Genomic DNA, 13403 nt, shown 5'->3' on the forward strand with positions numbered 1-13403 from the left:
CATGCCCTCAACGTTGTGGCCTAGGGTCAACTCAGACAATATAATGATTTTTTGCTCAAATTATCCAAAGTTAAATTTGAAGAATGATTTTTTGCTCAAATTAACCAACATTAACCATTAACCAAAAAAATACCATTAACCATAACCATTACCAACAAATACCAAAATGCATTAACCAATAGTAATGGTTATGGTTTGATTTTATCCAATAACCAAACAAAACCATCTCATACACAACTGTACTGATCGATAATCTTGGTTCAAATTTCAATGGTAATATATAACTTTCTGATTTTATGATAATCTCATTTCAAATTGCTTCATAATTTTAGATTTTCGGTATTCATATATATATATATATATATATATATATATATATATATATATATATATATATATATATATATATATATATATATAAAAGAATAGTTTTATTCTCCTTTTGACATGTTTTAGGTCTCCTAACTAATGCATATTTTATTCTTTACTAGGCGTGAGACTCATGCATTACATGAGTTTATTTAAAAAAAATTAAATATAAAATTTTAACAATTTGAAAAGTTTGAATTTATAAGAAAAATAATAATTTTTTTGAATTATTAAAGTTAATGAGGCTTTAATGTATTGGATACATTACATATATAAACCATTTCTAATAAATACGTTACATATATATTTACCTTACATATTAAATGTGAAATTTTAATTTAATAAAATGAAAAATACAATAAAATGACAAATGAAAAATAGAAAATTTAAAAATGTTAGAAAATGTCATGTGTCCAAATGAAGGAGAAGATGACATGTGGTAAAAAAACATTCATTTATTAAGGAGGATATTAGGTATGAAACCCATGTATTACATGAGTTTATTTAAAAAAAATTAAATATTAAATTTTAATAATTTAAAATTTTTGAATTTATAAGAAAAATAGAAAAAGTTTAAACTATTAAAATTAATGAGGCGTATTGAATACATTATAAATCTTTTCTAATAAATACCTTAAATATATATTATCATATATATTAAATGTGGAATTTTAATTTAATAAAAAGAAAAATACAATAAAATAACAAGTGGAAAATAGAAAATTCAAAAATTCTAGAAAATGTCATGTGTCCAAATGAAGGAGAAGATGACATGTCATAAGAAAGACTTAATGGATTGACGACAATAGCTGTTGAGAAAGATATATTAGAGACTATTGATTATGAAGAGTTAGTGAACAATTTTGCTTCCAAGAATGTTAGGAGAGTCTCGCGATTCATGTAGTTGTCTAAGATTATCTATTGTATGATCGTTCTTTTGTTTTGCTTCATATTATAATAGTTATGGAATAATTAATGAATTTTTGCTATAAGTAAAAAATAAATATATATTTAGGGCCCTCTTTTTTATTTTGCACCGGGTCCCTAAAATCAACGGACCGACCGCGGTATAACATGAATAATTTTTAGATTTAAAGTCGACAAATCCAACTTCTTAATGTTAAAGTTATATGTTTTTTTTTTTTTGGAAATTTTATATTAGCCAAATGCACACATGATCCAATGCCTAATTTTTTTGGAAATTTTACATCATGCCCTCAACGTTGTGGCCTAGGGTCAACTCAGACAATATAATGATTTTTTGCTCAAATTATTCAAAGTTAAATTTGAAGAATGATTTAAATTTTAGATAAAAATGATAAACTTATTGATAGAATTTCAAATTAACTTTGTATGTTTCATTTTCAATATTATTTTTTTAACTTATTAATCTACTTATTATTTATTTATTTTTTTGTTTTATCAAATAATTTATTTAGAATCAAGAAATCAAGAAAGATTTACATAAACTCACAAGGGACGAAGAATATATGTGATTGGTCGATTGGGTATCTGTTTCACAGTTCAATGGGCCTCGGCCCAGTGGATAGGGTTTGATGTTACGGCTTACGCGTATAAAAATTGATTCATCTCCACGTTAGGGCTGGAGTACAGCGTAGAGGCGGAGGAGAAGCCGGCAAATCAGGGGACGATTGCTTCACTTTATAACGGTAAATCCTAATCTTCCGAGTCTACTAATTTCATTACTGTGTGATTTATGATACGGATCCCGATCCCGATTCGAGGACAATGGTTTTGTTTAGTTATTTTCTAGGGTTTGTTTTCTGTGTTTCTTTTTCTTTCTGATATAAGTTTCAATGATTCATCGACTCTGAATAAACTAAGTCTATTTATTTTGCATCAAATTTAGGCATAAAGATGTTTCAAATTGATCGAAAAATTATTTTTATGCCTTTACAAAGTTGTTTCATTTTCATTTTCATCGTAGTTTGGTTAGGTTTGGTTTGAAGGGGGACACGAAAAGTCGAATATTAATGTAAAATTTTTGATTTCACCATGGTTTTATATGCTTGATTCATGGATATGCCGAGTAATTGGATGGAATACATAAATAAATAATCTCTTGGTAACATACTTTTGGTATTTGTTAACTTTCTTGATTGGTTTTATTCTGTTTGCTGCTATTATGGATTTTGTTTGTTCTTGCAGTTTATTTATAAGAAATAAATAAATCGTATTGGTGGTTTTTTTTTTGTTTTTGTTTTTGTTTTTGTTTTTGTTTTTACCATTTCCAACCCAGAGGCATCTCTGAATAACCAATGATAAACCTTTAACATTTGATGGCATCCACAGCAACTTAAGTATGAGTACGTCAGTTTATGCACATCTGTACACTCATACCATGAGCATATGTAATCTGCATCAATATAGCTTAAATCGATTAACAATGATTGGACAAGTTTATCTGGGATTTGGTGAATTATTTATGCATATGTATATCACAAGGCAATTGTATTGATTTTGGGCTTTGGTTTTTGTTCTCTTAATTAAGACGAGCTTTCTAATTCTATTGTGCAGCAGGGTTCAAAAGTCAACAAACTGCAGATGGATGGCGAAATGAAGAATGACTCAGGTTTGGATGTATTCTTTTGCAAGAAGTTACTGTAAATATGTTCAATTAGAGTTTTAGATACACAGACACGAATCATATAAAAAAATCATGCTTGTATTTAGAATCTTTAGAATGCAAAGTCAAATAGTTTAAAATAAACACACAGAACAAGTTATTTAGAATCTCCACGTGGTGATGCTAACCACTTAGTTAATAACTTGTGCACCGGTATTGTCTTCTTCTATGGAGAACGGAACAGCCAAAACCCTAGATTTGTCATCAATCTGACTTGGTGTAGAGTTTTGACATCTGGCTAATTTCTCTTCTTCTTCGGATGCTTTATACTGATGAAGTTGTTGTTACATAGAACTCTCTCTCTCTCTCTCTCTCTTTCTCTTTATATATATATATATATATATATATATATATATATATATATATATATATATGTTTCAAAAAGAGAAACAGTATTGAAAGAATAAGGTTTAAATCCTTTTGTTCAAAGTTTTAAGGTTTTATTAGGATGAGTTTATATTTTATTCCGAGTTTAGAGTTGTGTTTGGAAAAAATAACCCATTTGCAGAAATGATGCACATTGATTTTTACTGGGAATTGTTTGTTATGCTGAATCTAAATTCTTTGATGCAGGGAAGGTGACACAAGACATGGATCAAGGACACTGTGAATCCAGGTTACTTACTGGATATTTTAATTCTTTTTTGAATGATAATAATTTAAAAATATGGGCATTAGAGAATGATAAAGAAGTTTCACAGATTTTTATATTCTCTAAAGTTTCCATTATTTTGGATTTTTAATCGGTTTCCTATTTTTATCAACTATCTTTTTATTTTGAACTTGATCTTTTTATTCTCCTATAAGTTAGTAGTAGTAGATTTGTTTATATTTTTCAGTGTAGATAGCTTTTCTTTGGATTCGTTGGTCAAGGATATAAATAAAATTGTGAGGTGTATTGGGTCCATGGTAAACAAGTTTGAAGATCTGAACAAACGTGTACAACTTATGGAGAAGAAGTTAAAAAAATATCAACAATATAAAGATTATAAGTTTAAGATTCCTACAGAGGAGAAGCCATCTTCTAAGGTACATATACCACCAGCTTTCCCTGAGAAGTTCGATCGTGCTGTCTTTTGCAAATGGGTAAAGGATGTAGAATTGTATTTTGAGTCTGGCTGTGTCTCGGAGCATGAAAAAGTAAAACATGTAGTCTGCACATTGCCATGCGATGGAGAGGCTTTTAAATGGTGGCAAGGTATCCAAGAGCTAAGCAACACAGTCGATAAAATACATGTCATTAAGTGGAACGAGATGAAGAGGTTGGTTATCAATAAATTCCTTTGTCCAAAGATTGGTTTGATAGCTAACAAAACATCCTAATTTTCTTTGTGATGGGTTTGGATTTGCATGTATTTGGAGTGTAAGGAAAATTAAAATCCCTTGCGGTGGTTTGCTTGAAAATATTTTGACTCAGCAACTCTTTAGTTATTTATGTTTTTTACAAACTTCTATTGTGCGTTTGTACATTAATGATTAGTTATTTAATTATTATATGCTGTATCATGCAAGTATTGTTTCAAGGTAATCTTGCTCTTCATGCTAGAGTATCAATATTCTTTTTAAAACATCATGATTGAATTTTACAAGTAAAAATGTATAATAAATTAATAATATGACAAAAAGTTTGGAAATTCAAATCAGAATTTATAACATCTCGCGATTAAACTTCAGATAGCAGGAACATAAATTAATAACATAAAGTTAAAACTTTTTACATATTCAAAATAGAATTTCCAACTACATGATTGTAAACGTTGTACATTCAAAAAGAATCTCTAACACCATGAACATAAAGTCAACATTCGTACAATCTACAACTAAAATTCATACAAACAATAAGAAGATAGAAAAATCAAAGAAACAAATATCTAATTGCGAAACTTAAGTGACCTTGTGGTAGAAAATATATGTACATGGGTATATGTGTGTATGTATTCGAATGAAGTATCCAAATTTTTTGTCGATAGTGGGACGTTCAAGAAAAAAACATTTTTTTGTAGCATTGTGTTGAATTATCTGAGCCTCTACAACCTAGTAATTTAGATGGTAAACCTATAAAAATAAGAAATCTATTCGGTCTTCCAATTTAGATAATAAACCTACAAAAAGAAGAAAGCTATATGATAATACACACCATATAATCATTCTACTAACTTTTATACATTTACTTCATATTAACTTAATCATTATTGTTTTTATAAAACAATCATAAATTTAGATGTAATCCCACAAATTTAATATTAATTTTAAACTTCTTTTTAACCTTGTTTTCATTGATTTTTTAACTTGGTTTTTAGATGTAATCCCACAAATTTAATATATTTTTATTTTTTCCATTTTCATAAATTTAATATAATATATTTTTTTGTTAGAAGGCCATTATTTTTTTTTTCATTTCAATAAACCTAATATAATCAGTTGATATATATATATATATATATATATATATATATATATATATATATATATATATATATATATATATATAAGAAAAATATATTTTAAACAAATCTTTTTTATAAAATATAGACATGACATATATAGTTTGTTGTAATTATGGTTATTAATGTTAGATTATCACCTCAAAGTTGTGTATCAAATAAAAGTTTTTGCGAAACCGTATTTTATATTAATGATTAAATGTTATGAACCTTATAACAATTATATGTTTTAAAAATAATTAAAGGTTAGAGTGTCATATCTCCGATAACTCTCCGTCGAAACTGATTAATATTTTTATTTCAATCTACAGACTAAAAAGTATTATAATATGAAAATAATTCGTCATCATATTTTTTATCCTTATCGTAAACCTACAAACTTAATACATTTTATTTTTTTCCATTTCCGTAAACCCATCTTTTCTATAGCATAAATTTTTTAACTATTTTTATTTTTTGTTAGACCAGAGACAGAACACAAGAGGGGTTGGAGGAGCCCATGGCCCCCCAGCTTTTTATCCTTCTATGTATGATAAGAGGGGTTGGGGGAGCCCATGACCCCACCAGCTTTATATCCTTCTATGTATGATAAGAGGGGTTGGGGGAGCCCATGGCCCCCCAACTTTTTATTTTATATATATATATATATATATATATATATATATATATATATATATATATATATATATATATATATATATATAGGGTTAGGTTCATTTGAGACGGCCTAATTTTGTGAGACCATAAGACGTATTTATTTATTTTTTTTATTTTTATTTTTTTAGTTAATTCATGTTCCGAAAATAATATTTAAAAAAAGAATTTTTGGATTTTTCCATTTATTTTGCATTTTAAAATTATTTTTTCGAATATGTACAGTGTAATATTCTATTAGAATATTTCACGTATTTTTAAAAAAAATGGGATTTTTTTTTAATTTTTTTTTAATTTTTTTAGTTAATTCAAGTTCCGAAAATAATATTTAAAAAAAGAATTTTTAGATTTTTCCATTTGTTTTGCATTTTAAAATTATTTTTTAAAATATGTACAGTGTAATATTCTATTAGAATATTTCACGTATTTTAAAAAAAAAAACGGGATTTTTTTAAATTTTTTTTAACTTTTTTTTTAAAATTTTTTTTAGTTAATTCAAGTTCCGAAAATAATATTTAAAAATAGAATTTTTGGATTTTTCCATTTATTTTGCATTTTAAAATTATTTTTAGATTTGGTCTCACGGTCTCACAAAATTAGAATGGTCTCAAATGAATCTGAAACTATATATATATATATATATATATATATATATATATATATATATATATATATATATATATATATAACAATTCCTTTTATATAAAACTCTTTTCCATCTACTGTCAATCATAATAATTCCAAGATATTTTAGAAAATATATTACATAACTCATACCACTCATATGCTGCTTGACCTTGTCATTACTTTTAGTATATCAATTTTAAATGAGGTTTTAGATTATGATGAAAAGGATATATATAATTAATAAAATTAATTATGTGGTTGAATTTAGTGCATCAAATAATATGAGTAATGAAACGAGTTACCTATTAGTTTTCTTCTATTATTTTATTTGAAGATTTAAATTATGTTTACTCTTTTTTATGTACAATCATCTCTATTTAATGAATTCACATCCAAATAATCTGCTAAGTAAAAATTGAAATAATTTCATTAACAACAAACCTTTCCATATATAAACAAATAATATTTGTTTATTTTAAGTTATATAAAAGATACAATGTCAAAAATACAAAATCAATATTCATGTATTTATATGGTTTTGTTTTAAAATACGGTTACATAGTAAAACTGAAAATAAGTTCTACATTGATTAACAATGTAAGAATATATCTTATTGGTTGTATTGTTTAGATTGTTTGATGTATTATAACTTTGAACCATATTAAATTATATGGTTTTGTTTTGTTTTAGAATTTTGGTTTTGGCCCCCAAGCTGTAATGTTTGTGTTCCACCCATGTGTTAGACGTAAGCCACAATTGTCTTTTTTTAGACTTTTTATTTCATTTTCGTAAACCTAATATGATTAATTATAAAAAAATTATATGTTACTATCTAAAAGAAGTATAAAGTCATAATTTTTTTTTTCTATGTCGGTTGATAAAAATATATTACCTTAAAAGAGTATGTATATTTATAGTTTAAAAAAAGTACGTATATGTATAATTACAATATATTATAAAGTATAATACAATAATTATAAAAGTTAGACGTCATATATGAGAGAGAGAGACAATTTTTTTTCTATGCCGGTTGATAAAAAATATTATCTTAAAAGAATATGTGTATGTATAGTTTCAAAAAAGTACATATATGTATAATCACAATATATTATAAAGTATAATACAATAATTATAAAAGTTAGACGCCATATATGAGAGAGAGAGAGTAATGGGTAGAAAAATGTGAGTAATGGGTAGAAAAAAAACCGGGACTCCTAATAAAAAATAAAAGTAGGTGTATGTGTGTAAATTAAAAACCTAGAACCCTACGATAGACTTGTGTGTCCATTAGATTGGTGTGTGAAAAAAAACCTTATAGTTTTAGGAGAAAAATTAATAATTACGCTTAACATATTTTAAAAAGTTTAAATTTTCCGAAACAAAACAAAATTATTATTAAAACATTTTGAGAGAGTTGTATTTTTGGAAACTTTTGACCTGCTTCTTTTCATACAAGAGAAAGAGATGAAAAACTCAAATCTTTTCAGAAAATAGGGTGCGTTTTAGGTGCCACAATGTTGCAGTTCTCAAGCCCACATGTGTATCAAACCACATCACTCACGAATCACCTATGGACCACAATGGTGAAGTCTGAAGAACAAACGTACTCAACCCGACACTCGACCATGGCCCACAAACACAACCCGTTTCCCGAATCATCTTCGAGCGGCAAAAAGTTAGCCGGAAAGCAACAATTCAGCCTCTTTCATGGTTCACATCTTAAAATGAACCACCAGACTTCACCTCCAAAAGTCAGTCAACAGTCACAAACACAGACACAACCACAAACAAGTCAGTCAACAGTCACAGACACAGACACACCCACAGACAGTTGTTAGTTTTGAAGGTAATAGCAGCGATAGCTATGAAAAGTTGTTCTGCGATGGGTATCCACCACCGACAGCAGCTAGGGTGGTGCAACCGGTGGTGCAGTCGTCATATTGTGCTCTCTCTCTTCTGTCATCGTCACCTTCACAGACATCTTGTACGACATTGAGCCATGTGATGCACCCGTCTAACTCGTATGGGGCTCCATCAAATCCAATGGATCCGGGTGCGGGTGCGGGTTATGGTGGTCTTGAGTCGATTATGGATCCTAATGGAAATGGGAATGATTGCGATGGGATGATTCAGATGGGAATTCATCATCATCAACATCAGCATACATCGCTTGATACTGGAGCTCCCCAAACACTTCCGTTCTACTGGGAATAAGTGTTGGTAGTTGAACAAGTGATGATAAATTTCAAAGTGTTTGTAGTTTGTATGAGATTTGATTTGGTTTAACAGTCACGTTTTGTAGTTGTTTGGGTTTGCGTAGAAGGTTAACAAAATTTGTTGATTGAACTTTAAGATGATGGTGATCCCTTTTAACAAAATTTTATTGAATGTCCTCTCTTATTGCTACAGTAAAACATAATGGGCCGAAAAGGCATTGTTTCTACAAACATTGTTGAACCTTGAAAGTAGAAGGGGATAAATCAAAATTCAAAAATGGTGCGTTTGGTTGTGGAAAACTGTTTTCATTTTCTATGAAAATATTTTTAGAAAATAGGGTTGAGTTTTCATTTTCAATTTTCAATGAAAACGCGTTTGGATGGAACGGGTGGAATTTTTATTTTCTATCTTAGAAATTTGGAAAACTTTGGAAAACTGTAAAAATCACTTTTCTAATTTACATATAATTTGGAAAACTGAAAATTTTTATTTTTTTAGAAAACTTTGGAAAACTGAACGAATCAAACGTGTTTTTAAAATTTCCGTTTTTCTTGAAAAATTTTCCTAAAAAACTGTAAAATTTTCCATAACTAAACGCACCCTTAGATTTTAAATTTCACATTTTCCATGCCTTATTTCATGTCTAATCTAAAGTTCTAAGATAATACATATAAAACAAATAATTAAGAAAATCCACCACTCAACAATTGATGCGTGGAGTGTCAACGCCACAATCAAGATAAATTTGAATATCTTAAAAGCATGTGTGCACTGTGCAGTGTCACCTGATTGATGTTCCATCTTAAAATCATCTTCTTCACTAGTGACAAATAGCAAGTATTTTCGATGATAAACCGTGGAAATTGGTTTTAACCAATTTATAAAAGTCGGGTTTCACCATTTTTAACACGAAATTTGAACCCTAAAGCATTATAAATGGTTATATGTTTGTGTTCTCCCCCATGGTACCTTCGTTTTGGAATATCACATGTTCAAAACGGATTTAAGATGAATGAAAAAATAATCCTTAACCACTAGAATGCCAAAACTCTCTTATTCTCCAGTTTATACTCTTAGTTTTTCTTGTTTATATCAAATGTATAATCTAGGCCTATTGAGGGTTCCGGTGGTCTTGAAGAATCACTTCAAATTGTTGTATCCTGGAAAACAAACACCCAATAGCATGCAGATTTATTTAAGGACAATGTGTTAAACACATGCCTTTGTTTTTCTGCTTTATTGTTTGTTTTCGTACATTTCTATAATATTATTTCTACAATCTTAAAACAAATTCGTTTGTACGAAACGAACAAAAAAACGATTTTTTTATTGTTTTACCTATTGTTCGATCGTTGAAAATCGAGAAGACAACCGCCAATCACTTTCATCGATGGTTCGGTGAAAACCCCACCAACTTGTTACACTCAATGCCGTCAATAGCCACCTATGACAACCTCATCGCAATATGTCGGAATCCTCCATATCTGCCACGAAGACGACCATATTTTGTTACAACCACCAGGAGGTCCGATCTAAATAGTCCTGGTCAGCTCCTCCATCCGTTGCTTTCTACCACCTTGCGTCGTCATAGCATCTCGCTAGAAATCTATGATCATCTCCTACAGTGGGCCATTCTCGATGAAAACTACATCGGTCGACTTCCCACATAATGCGCAACAAACCCCAGAAAACATACAACCTCCAACCGACAATTCGTTACTGACACCGCCATCGATGGCGACAATGTTAAATCGAGGGTTTTCAAACCCCCATAGCCACTGCATGTGGTGGCAAGGTACGTTATTCGGTACTCGTTCGACCAACCGCCGAGTAGCTAGTACTCGCGAATACTCGAATTTGGTAATTCATATATAAATATTTTTTAAGGAAATTATATATGTCAAAATCATATTTTATTGAAATATATAAAAAATTTAGATACATGTGAATACACAAAAACTAAAACACACACGAATACACGATGATCTCACTTCGTGATTAATAACTAAAAATTTAAGACACACACACACAGACATATATATATATATATATATATATATATATATATATATATATATATATATATAGTAACATGCGTTGGTGACGATCCGATAATGGTGGTGGTGATGTCCAAAATATGTTATCTTCCAAATATTTAAAATAAATTAGGCGAGGTGGGGTGGGTGAGATTTTTTAGTATTTTTATTTATAACAATAAATAAAACAATTAAAAGAAAATAAAAACAATTAAAAATAATCTATTTTATAAATAAAAGTAATAAATTTAAAGTAATGATCCAATAATAAGAATTAATGTAATAAAAATTTGAAAAAATAATTAAATGAAATTAATAATCAAATAAAGTAATACTTATTAATAGATATATATTTTACGTTAAAATTAATATTTATTAATATATATATAATAATCCAATAAAAAAGAATAAATCCAATAAAGAAGAAATTAAAAAAAAATAATCAATTAAAGTAATATATAAATCTAATATATTAAAAATATTATATACATATATTAAAAATCAACACGTCTGTGAACAATGTACTTTTACATTTTTCAGACTTTCACCACGTCAATTTATACATAATGACTATTTCGTCATGCGATGTTTTGACCATATTATTTTGTAATCCTGAAACCCACTGCCATCACTTTGATAATTCTTTAACCATTTTCTTCTTCATTTCGACGACTTTCTTTCTTCGTTTCCGACAGTCTTGGTTTGAGTCTCTCCCGATGACTTTTCATCCAAGAATTTAGGAATTCAATTTCTCTCACCAAGAACCGCCAACGCAATATTGCCGCCACCAAATACCCACCAACAAACGCATGTACTGTGTTGCTGTGAGGAATTTGGTATGTTTTATTATGATTTTTTGTTCAATTTCTGTTCTTTCTGATCCTCCCGACAACTTCTCATCCAATAATTTAGGAATTCGATTTCTCTCAACAAAAACCGCCTACGTTGTATTGCCACCATCAAACGCCCGTCAAAAACCGGTTGTATTGTGTAGCAGTGAAGAATTTCGGTATGTTGTATCTTCTTTCAATTTTATTATGATTTTAGGCTTCAATTCCTCTTCTTTATGATCCTTTTGTGTTTTTTGAGTTATGTCTCCGACTTTGTGGGTTTGAGGTTTCCGACGATTTCCCGTCCAAGAAATCAGGATTTCAAATTTCTGTCGCCAACCACGTCTGTCTCAATTGCCGACACCAATGCTCTGTTGTTGTATGAAATTTTGGTACGTTATATATTGTTTCTAATTAATTTTGATTTTCTGCTTGATTACTCTTGGTTCTGTTTTTTTAGTGCGTTGCCTCCCATTCTTATTTTTAGGAAAAAGAATTGGAACTTAATTTCATTTTAGTCGTGTATAATTCAAGTCATTTAAAAGAAAAAAAAAATCAAACCTGCATCTTTAGTTTTTGACAAGCTAATACATTGTCCATTTAGTGGAGACCATGGTAGTATCTGATGCTTTGTGATTGGCTCCCATATACATAAAAACCTGTTTATCTGTAATTGTTTGTGCTTTTGATAGCAAGTAATCAATAGCAATGAGCCACACATTTTTAATTTTCTTCAATAAGGGATTTCATTTAGCTTCTCTTCAAGTGTACATTATTATTAACATTTCAGTCTTAGTAAAAACTGATAAGAACTTTGGGCTTCCTTTGAGGGCAAAATGGTCAAAAAATATTAATGAATTGAAGCCTAAAGTTGTTTAATGCTATCTTAGGTCGTTTGTGTGGTAAAAATGATGACATTCAGATGCTTTTTTAGTTAAATAGATAAACTAAGTGATTATATTTTGACAATTGGTTCTTGATATTCCTAAAAGTATACATTAAGCACCAGGTAAAACATTTGAAACAAAACATGGGTTAAGTTTCCATCTTTTTTAAGTTTGTTTCGAGGTCATGAATATCATAATTTCATCTTGGAATATATATAGTGGTTCAAAATGTTTACTGCTAATACTAATTTGTTGCTGTTGCTATTGCATTACATATACTCCAAATATTTAAAAAAAAATCATTCATTAGGCACGACTACATATTCCAAGATAAGATCATGATATTCAAAGCATAAGTTTTATAAAAAATTTGAAATCGTTTTTAACATATGAAAAGAAACATCTCATTCCACTAAGATAATAAGAACCACAAAAAAGTTTATCTGTTTAACTAAAAAAACATCTGAATATCATCATTTTTAATATAGAAACGACCTAAGATAACATTAAACAACAAAAATCTAAATTTGTTAGCTACTCTGAAACAAATACTTTAGGCATCAAGTCATTGATATTTTTTTTTGACTATTTTGCCCTCAAAGGAAGCTCAAAGTACTTATCAGTTTTTAGTAAGACTGAGATGTTAAAATAGTGTCTGATAACTGATAAGGAATAATGATTGTTGGATAAAC

The 13403-nt window shown here is 28.8% G+C and overlaps 2 protein-coding genes across 3 annotated transcripts; both read left to right on the forward strand.

The window, feature by feature from the left end:
• Positions 1-1904: 1904 nt before the first annotated feature.
• LOC145161606 (uncharacterized) lies at positions 1905-4510 on the forward strand. Of its 2 annotated transcripts, none has more exons than XM_079081161.1 (4): positions 1905-2039; positions 2911-2962; positions 3590-3632; positions 3856-4510. In XM_079081161.1, exons 2-4 carry the CDS (start codon positions 2935-2937, stop codon positions 4337-4339), a joined length of 555 nt encoding a protein of 184 aa, XP_078937287.1. In that variant the 5' UTR covers positions 1905-2039; positions 2911-2934; the 3' UTR covers positions 4340-4510. The 2 variants fall into 2 exon arrangements, with proteins under 2 accessions (XP_078937287.1, XP_078937286.1); XM_079081160.1 differs by having other exon boundaries at positions 1912-2039; positions 2908-2962.
• Positions 4511-8255: 3745 nt separating this feature from the next.
• LOC145157176 (uncharacterized) lies at positions 8256-9018 on the forward strand. Its single transcript, XM_079076268.1, has 2 exons — positions 8256-8492; positions 8557-9018. Exons 1-2 carry the CDS (start codon positions 8256-8258, stop codon positions 8953-8955), a joined length of 636 nt encoding a protein of 211 aa, XP_078932394.1. The 3' UTR covers positions 8956-9018.
• Positions 9019-13403: the final 4385 nt, after the last annotated feature.

The sequence above is a fragment of the Lactuca virosa genome, chromosome 2, assembly GCF_052849685.1.
Source record: "Lactuca virosa cultivar CGN04683 chromosome 2, Lactuca_virosa_CGN04683_v6, whole genome shotgun sequence".
Classification (NCBI taxonomy): domain Eukaryota; kingdom Viridiplantae; phylum Streptophyta; class Magnoliopsida; order Asterales; family Asteraceae; genus Lactuca; species Lactuca virosa.

Bases quoted from the DNA above. Each gene is read 5' to 3' on its own strand.
- LOC145161606 (XM_079081161.1), top strand. From the start codon at position 2,935: ATGGATGGCGAAATGAAGAATGACTCAG. The intron at 2,963-3,589 runs GTTTGGATGTAT...TCTTTGATGCAG, and splicing joins CGAAATGAAGAATGACTCAG to GGAAGGTGACACAAGACATG. The intron at 3,633-3,855 runs GTTACTTACTGG...TATATTTTTCAG, and splicing joins CAAGGACACTGTGAATCCAG to TGTAGATAGCTTTTCTTTGG.
- LOC145157176 (XM_079076268.1), top strand. From the start codon at position 8,256: ATGTTGCAGTTCTCAAGCCCACATGTGTATCAAACCACATCACTCACG. The intron at 8,493-8,556 runs GTCAGTCAACAG...TCACAGACACAG, and splicing joins ACCAGACTTCACCTCCAAAA to ACACACCCACAGACAGTTGT.